General features: G+C 44.8%; 2 protein-coding genes across 2 annotated transcripts in view; one reads left to right on the forward strand and one right to left on the reverse strand.

The window, feature by feature from the left end:
- Window positions 1-7821, forward strand: part of T265_06465 (hypothetical protein) — a gene marked incomplete at both ends in the record, with an annotated part of 25507 nt that extends 17686 nt beyond the window's left edge. Inside the window, 6 exons of the mRNA XM_009171733.1 lie at window positions 2075-2137; window positions 2687-2862; window positions 3151-3198; window positions 3353-3449; window positions 4016-4114; window positions 7721-7821. Coding sequence (XP_009169997.1) covers window positions 2075-2137; window positions 2687-2862; window positions 3151-3198; window positions 3353-3449; window positions 4016-4114; window positions 7721-7821 — 584 coding nt within the window. The remainder of the gene's footprint in view (window positions 1-2074; window positions 2138-2686; window positions 2863-3150; window positions 3199-3352; window positions 3450-4015; window positions 4115-7720) is intronic.
- Window positions 7822-9688: 1867 nt separating this feature from the next.
- The window catches only part of T265_06466 (hypothetical protein), a gene marked incomplete at both ends in the record, with an annotated part of 21629 nt that continues 10147 nt past the window's right edge, over window positions 9689-21170 (reverse strand). Inside the window, 3 exons of the mRNA XM_009171734.1 lie at window positions 9689-10287; window positions 11576-11719; window positions 16353-16623. Coding sequence (XP_009169998.1) covers window positions 10133-10287; window positions 11576-11719; window positions 16353-16623 — 570 coding nt within the window. The remainder of the gene's footprint in view (window positions 10288-11575; window positions 11720-16352; window positions 16624-21170) is intronic.

Below are 21170 nucleotides of genomic sequence, written 5' to 3' on the forward strand. Positions count from 1 at the left end.
GGCGTTGTCTGTCTGGTCAACACCCAGTGGAGCTGAGAGTCTCCGTAGGTTCCGGGCGTTAAGTGGTTGCTTTCAGGAAGCTGACCTTCCTGATAGCAGACAACATTGTTCTCGTTCTCGAAAAGAAGCGCAGGCATTTTCGACGAACTCGGCCAAAGTCATTCCGTCCTTTGGTATGCACTTTGCACCCACAGTTTATGATACCGTTCCTGGACATGCAGTCGCGGAACACGCCGTTTACAATCTAAGGAAAGTCATTCGAATTTGTGGAACGCTTTATATATCTTTTATGTTGTATTAGTTGTGATTGTAGTGTGACGGACGAGGTCAACGCACTAATCTGAAAGCTGCGGTCGCATTTGCTTTGAATCTCAAGGCACGTGTATATCAAGCTACAGTACGAGCTGTTTTGTTGTATGGCTGAAAATTGACCTTTTTGGTCAGCTGAACTGAGACGTCTTTAGGTGTTCGACAACCGTTGTCTCAGAACCATAGCTTGTGTGGGTTGGTGTCGGCTAATCCTTAACAAAGCAATTAGAAAGCTAGTGTTCGGTTTTGCATCGGAGACTTCCATCGAAGAATGTGTCCAGCACCAGAAGCTGCGATGGTTGGGACATGTGTTGCGTGAAATAAATTATCTTTTGCCGAAGAGGTTTCTGTTTTCCGTGCCAATTTCGGAGTGTCGGAAGCAAGAAGGTGAACGACCCTTAAGCAGAGGGTATGCGATGGTTGGGACATGTGTTGCGTATGTGAAATTATCTTTTGCCGAAGAGGTTTCTGTTTTCCGTGCCAATTTCGGAGTGTCGGAAGCAAGAAGGTGAACGACCCTTAACTTGGCAGAGGGTATGAAGGAGATCACGAAAAGTCTGGGTGCTGTCGGTGCTACTGACCTTCCAGGATGAGGACCGCGCGATCCCCGCTGCGCCTGGTTGGAGATACTGCAAGTTCCCCGCTGCGCCTGGTTGGAGATATTGCAAGACGTCGCTTCTAATCGGTGTCAGTGGCGTTTCTGTTGTTATTTTCTACCCAGATTACCTGAATGAGTGACTGTAGGTGTACGCACCTCAGAATGATTGTAGTAGACTACCACTAAGTCCCTTCCCGTCCACTTTTTTCTTCATAATAAGGCTTTCAAGCATATCATGGTTGTACGGCGGCGTTGAACAATAGTGTCGTGTTGTCAATGGTGATGATGATATCACGATTGTCGTGGACGAGCAAGCTTCGTGACTTCTGTAATAACTTTAGAGCGACTGCGGGGTGTTTGGTCACATAAACTGAAATGCCTACCTTCAGACTCATGAAATCGTAATTCCGGTTGGGATCGATGGATTTAGGCTATGGGGTGTTTGGTCACATAAACTGAAATGCCTACCTTCAGACTCATGAAATCGTAATTCCGGTTGGGATCGATGGATTTCAGGCTATCTGATTTGCTGCACAACTTCAAAGTCGTCCGTCCGCAAATTTCGGATGTTGGCGGTGTTTGGCATGATAAAACAAAGATAGCATGGACACGACAATTCAGTATTTTCATACAGGGAGCAATAATGCTTTGCAATCACAAATACGGGCAATAGTAAACACATCTCTTCCACCGCCCGCTTCTCTCTCTTCTCCGACCTCGCTCTATCATACTCCTTACGGCATACAACTGCCTGGAACTGTTAAATCAGCTATATTGGATTCGAGTGATAATACGATTGGTCCAGAAGCCCCCAATAGACGAGATAATAGCTTTTGGAATGGGAACGTTGTACGAAAAAAAAACGGCTTTTGATTGAAACAAAAGCTATGAAGAAAAGCGAGTGGTGGATTGAGTTGGATTTTCTTTGTGAGCGTCGAATTTCGCACAGAGACTTCTAGAGTCCCAAGAATGATTGTGAGGTAGTTCATCTCTGACGTCGCAGTTTACTGTAGAATTGAGGGACAGCAGTAAAGCCAACCCACAAGCTCCAGTTGAAGGACTTTTTGTATCTTGAGCAGTACAATTTTAGTGAGTCCAACCGTTTCTGTTCGAAGGATTGCTACTTTGCTTTTAGAGTCCTTGAAATTACCTCTTTTTCGTTTATAGTCCCCGGTATCGTTGGTACCATGCAAGCAGCGGAGGCGATCAAGTTAATCGCTGGTGTTGGAAGTAAGTTGGTATTAAATTGTATTCACTGAGCGTATTCAGGTTCTTTCTCTCTAGCAGTGTCGGTTTAGAAACTCCACACTGGATGTCTAGTTCCCACTAAGTACTCGGTCTTCCCGTTCATTTATCCGGCAATTTGCTAGGGGTTGATGTCAGTACATCCATCGGTTGCCAATCTAAGTATGGATTAACCCAAACACTGAATCTGTGGGAACCGTGGACAATTCGGGAACACTCACTTTCCTTTGTTTCTATGCTATTTGATGTCCTGCCATTTCCAGCACGAAGGTTTGATAACCGCATCAGGAATTAATTCATTTCTTCCAAGACAATTTTTTTCGGATCGCGCTGTCACTACAATCGCATAACCCTGCCGAACACCGTAGACATAGAAGTTTTTTCAACCGTGATTTCCTGACTCTAGCTATGAATACTGGAAAGCGTCCAAGTTTCTAGGCACAATGTTTCATGAATTTCTATTTTCAAGTCTGATTTGCACGCCGTAGCTCTATTTATTCTTTGCATCTTTGTTTGCAACGTCACTTTTCAAAGCTGTCCACAGTGGCCGACTCCTGGTGTTGGACATGGAACGCAATCTAACGCGTACAGTGGTCTTGCGTGATCCGCGACCCGATTGTCCAGTATGCGGAGAACATGCTAACTTCACCCCCGATAGAATTCTGCAGCTGAACTATGTACTATTCTGCGGAGCACCAGATCATGATAAGGTTGGTGAACACGTTAGCACTTGTGGGACAAACGATGTTAGACTCGGATGTCACATTTATCTAAAGTTCATCAATTCATCGTAGAGCGCTGCGTCCAGGTTATGACCATTTTGTTACTAAGATCACGTCGGAAAACTTGGGGCAGAGACATTTTTTATGCCTTGCTCACTAGCGTATGGGTACTATCATTGTATGGTGCGATTTGGCAATCTCCATAAGCTGCTTTCTCTTCTTTTCGACCCTAACTGCTTTTTGTTGTTTTTTCCCAATCGATCATCTGCACCTCAGCCATCATCGGTCAATATGGATCGACTACGGAACCGGATCACAGTCCAGGTATGTTCACTTTGCCCCCAACGTCTTCCATTTAACGTAGTCCATCACCTTACAGACATGGCTAGTATTCATTGTTTTTGCCTACAGCAGTGGAGTGTCGCACATTCCTGACGTCTGACTGACACCAATGTTAACTGTCTTTGTTCTGTCTCAGCAACTCGACGAATTGCGGCGCCTTGGAAGACCGCATGTATTGCTCGACATACGACCAGAAGTAGAAGTAGATCTGTGCCGTCTCACTCCCTGTTTGCGTGAGTTGACTTTATTGGGTTCAGCTTCTGTTCACCTTAGCTGTTTTATGATGTCCAACTCCTAGTTACTTGACAGATTACTAAACTGTGCATCTTGAGTGAGAATAGGAGCTGCAAGCACGGTTGCCGAATCGATAATGTTAACATTACCGGGACGTCACTGCGCCCATGCAGGGTCAGCATTTTTGTGTGTAATAAGGCAGAATGTTTCTAACCTAACTGGGTAGTCGTTGCTGGTTTTCTGTACGGAGTTAGTTGGTAGTGTCTGTGACTGAGAGGCTAACCGTGGCCAGCTTATTGTTTTCTGTGAACCCTACTTTTTGTTTGGAGCTGTTCAGTATGACGGACTGCGATGAAAACGTTTTCCATGGTCAGTTAGTCGGTTGGTGCGTCAACATGCGATTTGTGGTCAATAGGGTAGATCCTATTCTCGGAAATATTATACCTCAATCCTCACGACGTCAACATGTTTCCGTTGACTCAGAAGTTTTTTTCGACAGCCTACTGTTTTGATTATTATTATTATTAGATTATTATTAACTGTTCACCGTTTGTCAATTTAACAGGCTTTCCAGCACCAACACTTCTCCGTGACACTGTCCTATCTCAAATTCAAGAGGCGCTAAACGAAAAACTGAAGCAATCTAATGAACGTCCTGTTCCAAGTAAGATGTTGAAAGTCGATTTTTACTCCGTACCAAGCACATGCTTTCGTACTTGATACCCGGAATTACATATGTATACGTGCTTCAAGATGTTTCCTAATTTCCTTTGATTAAGTCGCTTTCAAGGCATAACAAGTTGCTAACTGGGGGAAGCCAACCTAGAATAACGTAGCGTCTTCTGTATGTTGAGCGTCATATGTGCGAAACTGAGAAATCTGCTGAATGGCAAAACGAATGGACAGATCCGTTGGATGACAAGTGAATAGAAGAAGTACTCCTAAAGTTTCTTGGAAGGAAGCTAGATTCATCCCGACCACTGGAAGGGGAAACAAACTTTTGGGGGCCACATTTTCTTTTTCAGGTTGTCTGTGCTTTATTTATCGCATAGGTTGAGCAACAGCTTTCGTAAGGTGAAGCTACGTAAGTATCAGTGGGTATTTCTCAGCATATATGTTCATGCTCTATATTTTTTACGTGATCAGGTACTAGAATCCTCTCCGGTGTATTTCTTTTTTTTAGTGTTACACCATACCAGGTTAAGCTTTGAAATCCAATAAGACGGCTTTTTGGTCACACATAACAAACCACATGTAAACATTCAAAAGTGGATGCTCTCCATCCACTGGATGCCGTTCGTTCGGCTGTAACACCCTTTCCGTGCCTAATTGCCTCGTCACCCGAAAGAAGCATGGGAGCTGAGATACTGTCAGGTTGACCATGCCTTGACAGGAGCAGTCGAAATGCCGAGGTCGGGCCTTGCAGTCAATAAGTTCGTAGCTGAACCACTGAGTTATCTCGAGCTCGTAGATGTTGTTCAATAGCTATCTACCGACAGTTTGTTGTTACCCTTATCTACTCCGCACTTGTGCTTCCTGTAAGATCGCGTGTGCATGGTTGGTAGCGTAGTAACGGATATTTTCAACTAAGTTCCCGTATGGGAACCACACCGTAATCAGTCATTTCACGAGGATAATCCAGTATGAAGTGGGTCGCCTGGCTGCGCCGTCACGTCTCCTGTTTCTTTCACGATGGCACTATGGCGTCGATAATGTGGCCTTTGGTACGTTGCACTCCTTCATCATGCCGCCTGATGTGTCATGACGTTGAAACGCCATTTGGTTGGTGTTTGTCATTCTGCAAATGAAGTTTTCCAAGTTCCTGCAGGATGTTCTAGTTTGTTTGCTTATGCGCTTACCTGAACAACGCCTGTGGGCTCCTGTAGCTCCATGTCCTGGGATAGTATACATAGCCATCAGCTGTCAGTAACTTTGATTCCTTGTCTCTATTTTTCGAGAAATACACTCATTTGTAAATCACCCCGAGTTTCCGTCAACCTTATGATCTACTTGAACCCAAATTGCACTGTTTTCGAGAAATACACTCATTTGCAAATCAATTCGGTTTTCACGGGAGACTCAATTGAATCTCTCGTTAGTGATGATCATAAACGAGAGATTCAATTGAGTCTCCCGTGAAAACCGAATTGATTTGCAAATGAGTGTATTTCTCGAAAACAGTGCAATTTGGGTTCAAGTAGATCATAAGGTTGACGGAAACTCGGGGACTGCGCCTAAGTGATGAGCCCCAAGAAAGGCGAAACCGGTCGTGGGCTGTCGAAGAGTTCTCAGCAACCTTGTGAGTAGTTTCCTTTATGAAAACACATTATTTTTATAACAAAACCCCATTCTCAAGGTGCCTAGCTCCTTTGGAGCGCATGCGCCATTATATAACCTCAAAACATTATTTATTAGAATGCGTTTCTCACGCTGCTTTTTCATCCACAGTCGTGGTGCTCTGTCACCGGGGGAATAAGTCGAAGGTAGCAGCCACTCAACTGGCCAGTGCGCTTTCTGCATTCCGCCTGCGAACATCCAATACCAGCTTGACTGATGCTGCTGAATCAATGGACACGGACCATGGCTTCATTGGAACCTCAAGCATGCACGAGCCGGACTTCACTATATGCGATGTCGCTGGCGGTCTGGCAGCTTGGGCTGCTGAAATTGACTCCGAATTTCCTGTGTACTAATTTCAATTTGCTTTTTGTACATACAAATTTCGCTTTCGTAATGAATAAATCCTTCGATAAGACGGTTCGTCCGCGAGATCTGGCTTTTGTCTGCTCGCAGGCGACTGTCTGCTTCCACAGCAACACACTAAAGGTAGGCCTCGAAAAAGGGCGAAATTTAGAGAAAACAGTTTTGAACTCCTGCGGAATTGCACCTAGCGGTCGCGTTATGGGTCAAAAGTGACAAACCCGTTTTCCTTTTCGTTCGTCTTCCAAAGAATGCGCTCTTTCTATGCCTAACCGCCGTAGAACTCGAGGGAGCCATATGGGTTGGAATAGTGGCAGGTCGCCTAATCCTAGACAGAAATAATCGAAGAGTGACGCTTGGGCTCGAACCACCTCGAATGAGTAGTTATGCGCCTTGATTGCGAAACGATAATCTACTTCATCTGAGTGCGGCTTACTGTATTAACTAGTCGAAACTAAAATAGCAGACGGCATAAAGTGGACAAAAAGCTTACCGTGACAACATCGCGGTGCGACGTTTTTTGGACCTCCTAAAGCAACTGAGCTACGTTGCTTGTGTCCAACATTCACAGAGTACCATACGAAGTTGGCCAGTTCTCAGTGCTGGGAGCAACATAGTCCTCTAGCTCTCCAGGTCGGGGTTGAAACGTGTGTGGTGACTCGTTCTGGAAAAAACTAAAATGCACCTGTATTTCTCACCGAACACCGCTGCCTTTCGGGCCAAAGATAGAATACATTAATCACTCTACTCTCTATGTATGTGCTCCCCAGCTATGTCCACATACAACCATGAATTGCACACAAAAATAACCACATAACCCATCGGCCATCACCAACCGGGTCGCCTTGCTTGCTGCATACACCAGGGCGGATAAGCGAAATCAGGCTACTTCTGATGCCCCCTTCTTTCTCCTCACTTCCCCCACCGCATTAATAACTCTCTCCTTGTAGGCCAATCAGTTATGACTAATAACTCCGTTTGTCCTGCATCCCTTTTGCAAGCAACATCTTGTCGTCCGGCGCCGACATGCTCAGACATCTCGAAATCAATCTTCGAACCTTGAGATCCAGTCTCTCTGGCTGCCCTTCTGAATTAAGCAGGGCAACAAGCTGCTCTTGTTGTCACACTGCATTCACTTGGCATTGGTGTGTGCTGAGTAGCATAGACAAGAATTCAAGTTCCGAACACAGTGGTTGAGCTGACCGCCCCATCATTCTTCACCTGCTTCCGGGTGCGCACCTCTGGGAATCCAGCGGCTGCTGCGATAGGGTGTGTAGGGATTGTCATTGTCTTAGGTCACCGGGTGGAAGGATCCTTGTTTGACTTACTACCCGCTCTTTTTACTTCCCACTGGTAATTTCCTGTGTGCACCTCTGAAGGAATCCCACAAACGGGAAGTTGGTTGCTCTCTGTTTGTCGTGTCTGCTTACGCCTCAACCGACTTTTACTCTGATACCATCAAAGACAAGTTTTGAATACCCTGCTGCGGCGAACTAAAAGCTCAAATATCGTTGTGATCGTCGGAAGTCTGAATGAACATGTGGGCTGGCTTAGCGCATCTGAACGCTAGAAGTTCTCCGAAAACACGGTGTTCAAATGGCTTTTGCCGAAAACCCTGTTGATCTGGAATATGCAGACGACATCGTTCTCATCTTCGAGGAGGAGAATTAGGCGCAGTTGTTTTTGCATGAACTGACCCAAATCATCCCGTCGTCTCGCATGCGGCTGTCACTCATAAAATGTTAGGCCATGCTACTGGATATGCAGCACTAAACACGCCACTTAAAATTCAAGAAGCATTGGAGGTTGCGGAACGTTTCACTCATCTTATAAACCGTATTAGTTACGATTACAGTGTCATTGCACGACTGCACACAGAGACACCTCGCATCAAAGCGATATAAGGCGGCTTCTCAGGTGACGTGTGTATCAGGCTACGGTACGATTTGTTTTGTTGTACGGCTGAGAAGTGGGGATCGACAAACCTTCAAGTCACAGACAACCGTTGACTGAGATCAGTAGGTCGTGCAGGGTGTCGGCGAACCCGTAACGACGCAATCAGAAGGCGAGTGTTCGGTTGTGCAACGGGGACTCCATCAGAGCATGTGTCCGGCACCGGATGCTGCGTTTATCAGGCCGTGTTGCGCGTGTCGAACCATCGTTTGTCGAAGGGGGTGCTGTTGTCCATTTCAGATATGTGACTACCCGTTTACTTAGCAAAGGGGTGTGAGAGAAATTACGAAATGGTTGTATGCTGTCGTTGCTACTTCCAGGATGGAGAGCAAATGGTCCCCACCGTGTCGCGTTAAAGGTGCTGCATTATACGGCTGCTTCTTGTCAGTTCCTATCCCGATTGCCTGAATGAGTGTCTGGAGGTGTTTGCACCTCACGATGATTGTAGTAAGCTATCAACCTCCCCGTCCGCTTTGATTCTTTTTCTCAAAATATGGCTTTCAAATAAATCTTGGTTGTACGCAGCGAAGCACCAGTTTTGACCACTGATGCTGATGGCGATTCGTGCCGTAATGTGCACAATTCCTGGATTATTTCAGTGTTTCTTATGTCTGCATGGTAGGCGTTTGAGTAAATGCAGTTGGGAGACTGGTTTCATATGAATAGTATGCACCAAGTAGGCATCGACAACCCTCCTTTTTATTGTTTATATAGCCTGTTCTATACATGATTATTTAGTCTTGAAACCCAATTATCGAACTCAGCTGTTCGGCTTATCCTGGGTATTGGGCTTTACTCAAACCAAACTCTACCGAATTCAGCGACTGACGGTCCTTCTACGTACTCATTGTAACTTCTCTGAAGTTAGCTTCGATGTGCTTCCCGCAGACCGAAGCGGCAACATGAGAACTTAAATCATGGTGCTAGGACAGAACACCCTCAGACTGAATGACTGTTCGTCTACTGAAGCCTTCTAACGGTTAGGTCCCTCCCTGAAAGGGTTTACTGAGGTCAAATTTCTTCATGTTACTGGTCTTTAGTAATCCCGGTTCCCTTTTTGAAGTAATCTGTCATCAGAGAACGATATTCATCGTCTAACGTAGTGTGCTATGGAGAACCATTACATTCCCGTCTACCCTTCAGGACTGAAGCGGACCGGGATTGCCATTCCGTACCCGACCTTGTTTAGTTTTGTGAAGGACCTGGCTTTACCTTTTGAAGCACTCGAAGATGCAACATTCCATCTACATTTTCGGATTGGTTGCGAGTTTAAATTTGTGCGTAAGTCCGATTCAAGTCCACTCTGAACATGACAGCGCTTCCTTAACTGAGCTACTGCATACCAAGCGTAACTAGCGGATTTGCACGCCAGCGTTTCGGATCTACTTATCCAACGCGCATTCTGATTTCTTGCTGTTCCCTCGGCCGTTGACTGGAGTTGTGATAGGCGGAATTATTCTTCGACTTTAAAGTTGATTAGTGACGATAGAGGGACCGTTGTGGTTTCTGGATACGGAGTATAGAATCCTATAAAACAGACTTTAGGTAACGATATCCCATCCTGGTGAATGACTGAAGGACAGTTCGACAGAGTTAGGTTCGCGAGAACCTGTTTGAAATTACTTCTTAATGGAAGGCTGAAGAGGAGGCACAGAACGAATAGAAAACATCAGTAATCACAGTAACATTGTGTCAACCCGCTGTCTGAAAAGGTTTGTCTCGTCACATGTTCTATAGAGATTGCACAACTCGGAACAAATTGTAGAATGGAAAGATTCATCGACAGTGTCTCCTGAAAACAACACGTAGGAGGAACGAAAAGACCGTGCTTTATGAAGGGAAATCTCGACCAGGTACACAGGTAGTCAGCGTTTAAACCGAAACCGTGGACAGGAAAAGTGCCTACAGAATTATGGTTGAGGGACGTTGATCACAGCCACGGCAAAATTGTGACCCGCATAACGTTCCCATAAATGGACTCAGGCTGGAAGGCATTCCGGACAAATAAGAACATATAATAAGGTATTCGTTACAGGTATCGGAAGTAGATGTAGGTGAATATCGCCAAGATGACCACACAAAGCAGGACGTAGAAAACCCATGCGGATTGCATATTTAGCGACGCTGCATCTTGGCGGTACTTCTTCGACATTGTGGACAAGTTTGACGCGCGCGTATCAAGCGCTGTAAATAGGTAAAAGTATGGATCCATATATACTCCGAACTCTTCCAGACAAATTATACGTGTCCTTTTTAAATATGAGCGAAATGCAGATAAACTAGGTAATATACGAGAGGAAACATGTTACGAAGTATCGCCAAGGTGTGCAAGTGGAAAAGAAAACCTACATTTGATGCGGGAAATTGTCACCCGTCATCCGGTTAAAATAACTACCAGACTAACCATTAAGTGAACAGCATGCAGAATGAATCTGCTTGTCAAGATGTAAATCATGTGAAGAACACTGGCGTCAGAACGAGACCAAGACGTTCGTAGTATGGAGTGGCTGGCTGCTACGGTCTTTCACACTGGCGTCAGAACGAGACCAAGACGTTCGTAGTATGGAGTGGCTGGCTGCTATCGGTCTTTCATAGGTAGTTTCTTTTGGAAAGGGATGAGACACATTAGAATGGTGATCGCTCCTCAATTTTCTTTGAAAATAACCACGTAATTATTTGTAACCAAAATAACCTAAACCACCACCTCTGAACGCAATAAATGATTTACTGCCCTTGTATAAGTGCGGGAACGATGCTTCAGTCGAATGAATATGGGGAATCGGTGTGTGCAAGGAAAACTATACTGTACATAAAATTACCCCGTGGCACAACCGGTAATACCGAAGGTATCGATGAAATTTGGCTTAATGGTAATGGAGCCCGAAGGTTAACGATGGTTTCAAGACTACAAGGTACGACGAGGAGACGCTTCAAGGGGGCTTGGTAAACGGTTGATGAAGGTATTGCCGAACATGGTAAAATTCGAGCAAACTTTCGTCAGGTCAAGTGAATTAGTCAACAGGTTGATTAAGGGTGGACGGAGAGGTCTGTTCAGACTAAACTTAATCAAGGTTCGTATGGTTTTGTTAAAAGGTTCCCGTGCTGCTGTTGAGGCCATACAAGGCTGTTGTTAGATTTTATGTCAACTTGGTATGCATGAATGTTCTTAAGGTGGCCGCTAACGGCGGACACAAATCGCCATAGATGAGAGTTGAAGGCAGCGGACTATTCTTGAACCCCGGTCATCTTGTTTTTGACTCCATTACATGCTCTACAAAACAATCGGATTCTCCAGTATCCCCGATTTTGGCTTTTGGACAGTTAAGAATAAAATAACCCAATTTTGACGGCACTGCTTTGTGAGCCTGATGTTTTCCACAGCAGTGATGGAGTCGGACCGGAAATAAGAGACCAACAGAAGAGCCAAGTTTGTGTCCACCCCATTAGGGGTATAAGGAATTCTACCACTTACCAGAAAGAGCTTCTCCGCGCTGCAAAACATCGTCTATGTTCTGAACCATTATCCGCTGGACATCTTGTAGGGCCACATTTAGTTGATTCATGTTGGAGGATCTGGTGTCTGTGTAAGTCTTCTGGGTTTGGTGGATGAAGCGATCTTTGAGGGAGGAATAGGAGTTGGAAGCTGTTAAGGGACCTCCGTCTAAGAATGCCATTTGGTAACGAAATGTGTACGGTAGGATAGATCACAACGAAATTTTACGTCAATTATCAATGTGAGATGATCCCTTTGGAAGTGTTTTCAGCGAGCGAAAGTCTGAGAACGTAACAAGAAATCGCCCGGTACAGACACTTTTCCAATAATACCCGAGAGAATCGTGCCTTCTGACATAATCAGGGGTACCGGATGAGGAACACATTTCAACCAACACAGATAGGTCACACGCAATGAGTGTATTTATGCCATTTCCTGTCATTATTCACAATTGTCCCGATGTTTTTCACTGATGTCCTATTTAATCTCGCCATAATGCAGTGAGTCAGCTGATTCGGATGCATTCCTCATCTAAGAATTTTGCCATGGATGGTACTACAAAATCGCCAGCTCCACCACCAATCCCGAATCAGATGGTGGAGCTGTTTTGCTCGCATCTGTACCACAGATTCGATAATGACGAGAGCCGTCTACGCATAGACGAAAGTGGGATGTAAATCATGGAACTTGGTTGTAGGATCATTCTCACACGAGACAGCCGAGGTAAAGTAGTTTGCAGTTCTTCCAGCCAGAACGATGAGCAACTGTCACATAGAGCACAATGCATCACCCCTACTAATTAAGTTATCGTTTCATTATGACTTGAAAGCCTTGGAAATTGTTAGAACAAGAGCAACTCGTGCCGACAAAAGCAGACAGATCGAATAGCGGGATGAGATGAGCGAAGACCCCGTGGAATCCCGAACCGAAACAGCTCACAACTGGGCGCTGCTGCGGCCGAGAAAACCATTCCGCACGCGATTACCAAGATCGCATCGCTTGCAAGTCCAGCATCAAGGCGAGCTCTGATTCGTCGAAAGTCAGGAACTAAGAGCCAATCATGATCCATTATCTGCCGAATGCCGATTGCTAATGCTGAGTCCAGAATTTGCATATTGTTGTCGCTTCATAAGCGCTAAATACGATGTGAGATAGCCGATGTAATGTAGTTTGTATGGTACTCGTTCTTCCGGCCAGAATGATGAGCAACTGTCACACAGAGCACAATGCATCACCCCTACTAATTAAGTTATCGTTTCATTATGACTTTAAAGCCTTGGAAATTGTTAGAACAAGAGCAACTCGTGCCGACAAAAGCAGATAGATCGAATAGCGGGATGAGATGAGCGAAGACCCCGTGGAATCCCGAACCGAAACAGCTCACAATTGGGCGCTGCTGCGGCCGAGAAAACTATTCCGCACGCGATTACCAAGATCGCATCGCTTGCAAGTCCAGCATCAAGGCGAGCTCTGATTCGTCGAAAGTCAGGAACCAAGAGCCAATCATGATCCATTATCTGCCGAATGCCTATTGCTAATGCTGAGTCCAGAATTTGCAGATTGTTGTCGCTTCATAAGCGCTAAATACGATGTGATGCACACGTTTTTGACCTGATATTTTGGCGTTTGGTACACGTTGTGCAACTTTGATGTTTTGTTTGACGAGAATTCTGCCTTGCAAGGTGTAAACCGAGGACTCAGCTGAGGCATCATCGTTATTACAACTTGAAGACTGCCTTCGGCTGAAAATCTAGGCTAACCTGAACTGAAGTCTTGCAGCTGAGGCATCATCGTTATTACAACTTGTAGACTGTCTTCGACTGAAAATCTAGGCTAACTTGAACTGAAGTCTTGCTTTCTCCAGGCTGATCACTAGGCTGTCTTTATCACTTCTTAGCTTTCTCGCTTCTAATTACATCTAATTTTCTCCAGTCTCGCGCAACCACTTCAATCCAACCTCCCGCAGCGTCAGCTCAAAACAGCCAGGAGTACTGGAAAACTTGCAACTCTGTTCGCATCAAAATAGTTTTTTGTTACAACCTAAATAACCCGGACCAGCGTATCACATACGGAGAGTGGGGTTTTCTTGTATAGTTGAGTCCTTCAAAGAATGTTCTTATTTGGGCGAGAAACAAGAAAATAATACAAGAAATAAGGTGGCAAATCGATGGAAATGATAACAGGTGGTAATGGAGATAAAAAAAAGAGAACAGGCGTGGCTTTTTACCGCCTCATCTAATGAGGCTCCTTAAAATCTGTGTTTAGCACACTCAATTAAGCCCAAACCTGGACAGTTTATTTGGGGGATTTGGACGATTTGGAAGGACTCAGCACCATTAAGCCCAAACCTGGACAGTTTATTTGGACGATTTGGAAGGACTCAGCACTTCAATGTCCTGTAGAATCTTAATTAGAGGGGAAACAATCCAGCAGGAAGCCGACTTCAGATACCTTCGTTCCCGGATTTCAACCAACAGGCAGGCTAAAGAAGAAACTCAACGGCAAGACTTCATGGTACAGAAGTGCTTCAGGTGGTGAATAAAACAGAGCCGATACGTTAGTTCAATTGCAGTCTGAAGGAGTCAGAAAGACGGTAATCGACCTCATAATAGTTGTTTCCAGAACTCTCGCGGAAAGACGTCTTCCAGATTACATTACACGACTGGTTAAAACAGTAGCGTAGGCTGAACAAGGTTGAAAGTTGTGAAAAAGCTGTTTATAGGGTACTGAGGTTTCTTCATCAATATAGAGTTATGGTAACATTATAAGAACATAAAAAACAATGGCGCTGTCTGCACCTTACTCATAAGCCTAGCAAGGGCTTTAAGGAGATAAATAGGTCGAAGAATATGGCAGTGCATGTTTGTAGACAAAGTGGTCTCGCTCGTCTCCATCCACAAACAAAATTCGTTGACTGGAAACGCATGTCTAGTTACATAGTCAACATCAGTGAAACAGGTTTGGTGGACAGCATGCTCCATCGAATTACGCGCGATTACCGATCATCATGACCCACCTAGGGAACATGGTATGACACCTGAAACAGACAGTACTCAATAGCCCTTCGTGGGCGGACAAGTATTTCCGGCCACTGGTTTTGAATGACCGCTCAACCCTTAGTTGGAAGACAAACACTGTTGCTTGCGTGGAGCCGAATCTATGGTAGAGTTATGGATAGCATGACCCAGCCTAATACCGATCACTCTCCAGGAAACAACGCAGGAGCCCAAAGATAAAAACGTTACCACCATGTTTACAAGAGAAGTCAACAAAAGTATGGTATTCCAAAACACGTTCAGGTAGGCAATCAAAGACGGTATCAAACAACATGATCATCGTGGTTCAATGTAAAATGTTTTGAGACACACGAATGATCGGGTGAGTGCACGGCCTACACATACCTAGCCCGGGCACGTCCATCGGCCGAAGACACGTTCGATGGCGTCAAAACCAACACCTAGCAGCTTACATTGCACGCGACAGGTGGGTTCTAAGTGGATATTCCAGCTGCTAGCCGAAACCATATTTCAGGACTCTACAACGAAAGTTGAACAGCCAACAGGTACAAGAGCGACATCAGTTGGAGAACCAGCACTGTGAGAGGTAGAGTGTAATTAAGAAGACGTACACCATACATCCTGGACTGCGCTTCTACAACGAAAGTTGAACAGCCAACAGGTACAAGAGCGATATCAGTTGGAGAGGGGTAGAGTGTAATTAAGAAGGCGTACACCATACATCCTGGACTGCGCCAATTTTTTGCGTTTGGTTTAGGTTAGCCTTAATAGCACTTCGCACCATTTAGTATGCAACAGGACGTTTCATTGTGCAACTATCGAAACTAATTAAAATATCAACCAACAACTGTCGTGTATCGAAAGACTTGAATGCCTGCAGGTGAATCGGCGCCGAGTAAATGAAGAAAAAAGACAAGAAAAAGAAAAAAGAAAAAAGAAAAACGCCGGCGGAGACTTTCAAACAGTGGAACAGTTAGTAGAATTGCCTAGTCAGGAGCATGAGAAACACATATATGTACAAAACCCAGTGGAAGACTGTTCCTTATTATGGTAAATAGATTTCTTGTTTGTTTAAGTCACACTTCCGTTTATTCCGATGTGCCGCCGTTTTAATTCTGGTGCAAAAGTGCTCAGTGACTGTAGTGATTGGTGGACCAGGATCGATGAGCAGATAATACCGATATGCTCCAGCTAATGGAAACATTGATCGGACGGAAATGAAGTTGATCAGGACAGATGGGTTCGACGTACTCTGATAGGGTACCTCACTCATCGTTCCCCCCAACGATGAACCTTAACAGTAGCTTCACTGCAGTAGCCATAATGCCAATTCACAGCGTGGACTAGATCAAATGAGGATAGAGCACAAGGCTACCGAAACTCAATGAAGTTCAACAGTGGGACATGCAGAGAAGTGCTCCACAATTATCTATCTGCCTTTCAGATAGCGACTCATTCGGAAAAACAGAGGATATGCACCCTGGACTAAACCCATATCACTTCCGTATGACATTCCATGAAGAAAGTCATTCTAAATATCATCCGAAACAAAGCGCAATATAGGCAACTTGCGTAGTACCGTGTCCACATTCGTACTACATGGCTCCAGTAGCTTCACAAAACCAAGCATTATGAACGGATGTGTTTCGTACTTGGCAAGCAATTCTTTGGATAAACGAATGTAAAGGATAATAAATAAAAAAAGATGGAAGGGCAGTCCATCAAAACGGTTGACTCACCAAAATCCAAAAACGCATACGGTCGGGAGACAGTGTCAATTTTGGATGAGTAGTCCCCGTAAAATTGAGTTTGTATGGCCTCCAAAAAGGCGAACGCCTTGGTTCGGTTGAACTGACTTTCCGTCAAAATAAGATAACATACACCTCGGTCGAGCAGATAGTGGAATACATACGGACCGGCGATAAGGGAACACCGCGAGGGGGAGGTGGGTGTTAGACGACATACCAGTTGTTTTGCCTGATTCTGATATTGGACGATGTGGCGACTGAGCTAAATAAAATAAACATTAGAATGAAGCAGAAACAGTGATTAAATGGGTAATCCGACAAGGGTTAAAAAACAAACCATATGGCGATTACGTGAAGACGAATTCAGTGAGGTAGTCTAATTTAATTACCTATCAGCTGAAAAGCCTGTATTTTCCGTAAGTCACTTGATTTCACCATTCACTTGTCTGTTTTCAGGAGGCACAACACTCTACGGCCAAGATACTTGAATCATCACTGGTCTCGACAGCAGAACAGTAGCACTATATACTGGCGCTCAACTGACGTACAACCATCAGAAAAGAGAGTGGACATTTGGTTTCTCATGAGTTCTTCGTGAAAATGATAAATTTAAAGACCGACCAACCGGGTCTAAATTAAAACTGCGAATGGCCAAATTTAGGGCGACAGGAAAAGTTAATGAGATTCCGCAAAAAAATTGAGTACTTAAGGTCCTAAAAACATTTGTTTGTCTCCACTGCGCAAAAAGTATAATCTAGACGGGAGCAAATAGAGACAACAGTACGAAACAAAGACGAAACTGATGTCTCAAGAAAGACTGGATATTTGTCTTGACGTACATTCGGCTGAAATATAAAACTTCAATTTTGATCGTTCTAACTCTGATGACAGTCTAAGGGTGGTCCCGATTGGGGGATCTGTGTATTAGGTGTCCCTGTATGTGTATCCTAAGCTATATTGTCGGCTGTAGCGAGTCGGCGCATCAGCTGAGCTTATGACGTACAGTCTGAATTGATAGTTAAAAGATAGACCCGAGTCAATAGCGTAGAGCGAAAATAAACTATTTTCAGGACAATAATATACATCCCCTTTGGTTCTATTCCTCGCAGGGCATCCAGAAAAAACTCTGTGCTTTCAAAGTTGTCCCCTATCTCGATGCATCTCGTCTTCAGGAGTTTTCACGAAGGAATAAGTAGTGTAAAACCTGTGTCATGATATGAAAGACCTCCAAAAACCAAGTCGGAAAATTTTACATCCGGTGTTGATAGTAGTCATATGGGACACATTCAGCATATTGTCTCATATTCCGTTCGGCACTCGCAAATGACGACAGATTAGAACATCACCACAGTGAAATAATCCACAAAATGTGCACATTACAGTACGAATCGTCATCATCGACAGCATAACATCAATGTTCAACACTGGTGCTTCGATGCCGTACAACCACGATCTCTATGAAAGCAATATTGTGAAAGAAAGTGGACGGGGAGGGGACAAACATTCCGAAGTGCCTACACATCCAGAAACTCATTCGGGCAATCTGGATAGAAACCGACAATGACATCGATTAGAACCCATTTCTTACAGTGTCTCCAACTAGACGCAGTGAGAATCATGCGGTCCCATCCTGGAGGGCCAGTAGCACCGATAGCACCCAGACTTTTCGTAATCTCCTTCATACCCCTCTTCTAGGTCAAGGGTTGGTCACCTTCTTGCTTCTGCCACTCTGAAATCGGCACGGAAAACAAACGATGGTTGCGCGCACGCAAAACATGTCCCAACCAACATAGCTTCTGGTGCTGGACACATCCTCCGATGGAATTCTCTGTTGCGAAACCGAACACTGGCTTTCTAATTGCTTCGTTAAGGAACAGCCGACACCAACCCACACGAGCTATGGTTCTGAGACAACGGTTGTCAGGCACCTGAAGACGTCCCAGGTAAGCTGATCGAAAAGGTCAACTTTCGGTCATCCAACAAAACAGTCCATGCTGTAACTTGATATACACGTCCTTTGAAATTCAGGGATACAACGCATTCAAGCCTTAAAAGTCTGACCGGAGGCATGCAGATTCGTGCGCTGACCTCTTACAATCAGAATTAATAGAGCATAAAATATATATAAAGTGCTCCACAACTTCGAGTAACTCTCCTTGGATTGTAAACGGCGAGTTTAGCGACTGCATGTCCAGGAACGGTATTTTAAACTTTGTGGGTTCAAATTACATGCCGAAGGACGTAATGACGCACATCAGCTCATCCGAAAACACCTCTTCGAAGACGAGAACGATTGCGTCTGCATATCCCATATCGACACGGTTTTCGCCAACAGTTATTTGAACACCAGAGTTTCTAATACATTCCAGCGTTCGTCTTAGTATCTCGTCGACCACAAAAGTAAATAAGACCGACGACAATGGACACCTATGACGGACACCGATTTGTCATCGGGAGATTTCGGAGAGCACTTTGTATACTCGCACACGCCCGAAAGTCGAATCATGGAAATCACACTGAGGAACTTCCGGGGCTATATTTGAAGGGCAGGTGTGTCAAGGAGCACAGACCAGTCAACTGAGTCGAATAAACTTTGGAAATCCAGGAATACTGAAACTGTGGGCCGTTTGTACATATGGCGTTGTAGCATCTGAGGGAGCGTGAAGATTCCGTCAACGCAAACATTACCAGGCCGGAAGCCCGTTTGCTGCTCTCCGGTCATCATAAGTCGACGAAGCACAAGTGACGCCCAGAGTCCAGTTACGACCGGGATTGAGTTTATTCCCTTGTGATTACTGCACTCATCTCGAGTCCTCTTTTTCAATTTGGTCACTATCAACGATCCCGCCCAGTTGTCTGGAACAATCTGGAGCAAACACTGATTGAGGACTTCATCCCCACGTTTGAGCAAAGCGGGTTGGAGATCATCTGGACCAGAAGCTCTGTAGCGCTTGAAAGAACATATGAATTCATAAGCCCCCAAAGCCGTAAGGGGTCTCATGGTCACCGTCCAGGGTTCTACGTTAGCTGTGGACTCTGGATGACTGTCAGCTGGTGACCAAGATAATTGCTCCTCGAAGTACTGAGCCCAATGTTCGACGTGTTCATCTTTATTCAGGATGGTCGCTCCATTCTGATCCGTGGTGGCTTCGTTCACAGGTGGTTTCCGGGAGCCCTAGGACGATATAATCCCCTGTTCGTCCTGCCAAAGTAGCTACTAGATTGTCAGAGGTGGGTAGCCGGAAGTGAGTGGAGAGTGATGGTGCTGTTGGCTCCAACGCTGTGCTTGCATCTGAAGTTCTTGTTTCTGGTTCACAGTACGCAATGTCACGTGACACTAAAAGGAGCTAGTTGACCTGCTTTCTTCAGCGCGGGAACACTAAAACCAGCCAGACAGACTGGTTGTTGAGACTTGAATATTGATTTCGATATACCTGAGGATATCAGCGCTGGATGAAGCGCCGATGTTGCTTGCAAAAACGATGCAGGACGAACGGAGTCATCAGTCCAAACTGATGGGCCTACAAAAAAGTTATCATTGGGGTGAGTGAAAGGAAGAAAAAGTATGTGATCGAAGTAGGAAGGAGGCATCAGGTTGATTCATTTATCCCCTCCATAGATCGTGACCGAGCTCAGTCGACATCATCAGAGCTTCACTTGGATCAGCGTCGACCCACACAGTCGTGATAGCCAGCCTGAAGTAAATTTGGACTGTTTTAATCTAAACATGGTTGCTTTTAGTAGCTTGGATACTAAATGCCTCATACTATGATAGATTTCATAAACAGGCGAGCCTTGGGTTGCAACACTGTACATCGCGTTCACCAGTTTTGCGTGGGTTCACAATCAGCGTACCAGGTCATGGAGAATTTCAAAAGTAAGAGCTTCTGGAAATTCTCCAGAAGAAATGCTCAGGTCGTGTCTTAAGCTGAAACCGGTATCGACTGGTGACAAAAATCGGCAATATTTCGCATCAACGCTCCAAACTCAATTCAAAACACCAATCTAGAATCACGTCAGGTGTTGGATTTAAGTATTTTCAAGGTCACTGTCAATCTTTTGCAGTGCAAGCTTTGCTCATCTGCACAGAATGTTCTACGTGGAATTCAGTCATGCAGTGACAGAAGAGAAGTGCAATAAAATCTACCCAAAAAACGTCTCCGTTGTTATCAAACATTTGAACACTGGTGGATTTGCAGCAGAGCAACAGTTAAGTAACTGAAGCGGGTTCGCGACTAAAGCAATATTTGGTAGGTAGGTAGAACTTCTGGAAAGCAAATAAGGTTTTTCAGGTTACGATGTTCTAGGTAGATCCAGCAGTCGCCTACAAAAAACATTCGAAAATACTCAAAGGCAGACATTTTGCTGGAAAAAGACATTAACAAGACAATGCAAAATCAGAGGTTACAGTCAAAAAGGGTGACGTAAAATCTCTGCATCTTTTTGGCTAAGTTCACCGTGACCCTCCCTATACGTGTTTGAAAACCCTACAAGGTATGGCGCACAACCGATACCGGCGGTGAACCTGTTGTAATCGCCTACTCTGTCGTTGTGCGTTGGGCTTGTGTTGAATAAGGCCGGCAAAGGAGGCGAAACGAACCCCACTGATTGTCCGGCTCTTCACATAATAAGTGTTCATTTTAACACGCTTCGAGAGACACTAGGCTTTCTCGCACTAATTTCCACCGTTCCTCTTTCTTTTCACTCTACAGAGAACGTCCCTCCTGTACGACAGTTGGGCGAGGGTGTTTAATCATAATATATTGCTGTCTACAGTGCCTCTGTCTCCCATGGCACACAAAACCGTAT

Source organism: Opisthorchis viverrini, assembly GCF_000715545.1.
Source record: "Opisthorchis viverrini unplaced genomic scaffold opera_v5_137, whole genome shotgun sequence".
NCBI lineage: Eukaryota > Metazoa > Platyhelminthes > Trematoda > Opisthorchiida > Opisthorchiidae > Opisthorchis > Opisthorchis viverrini.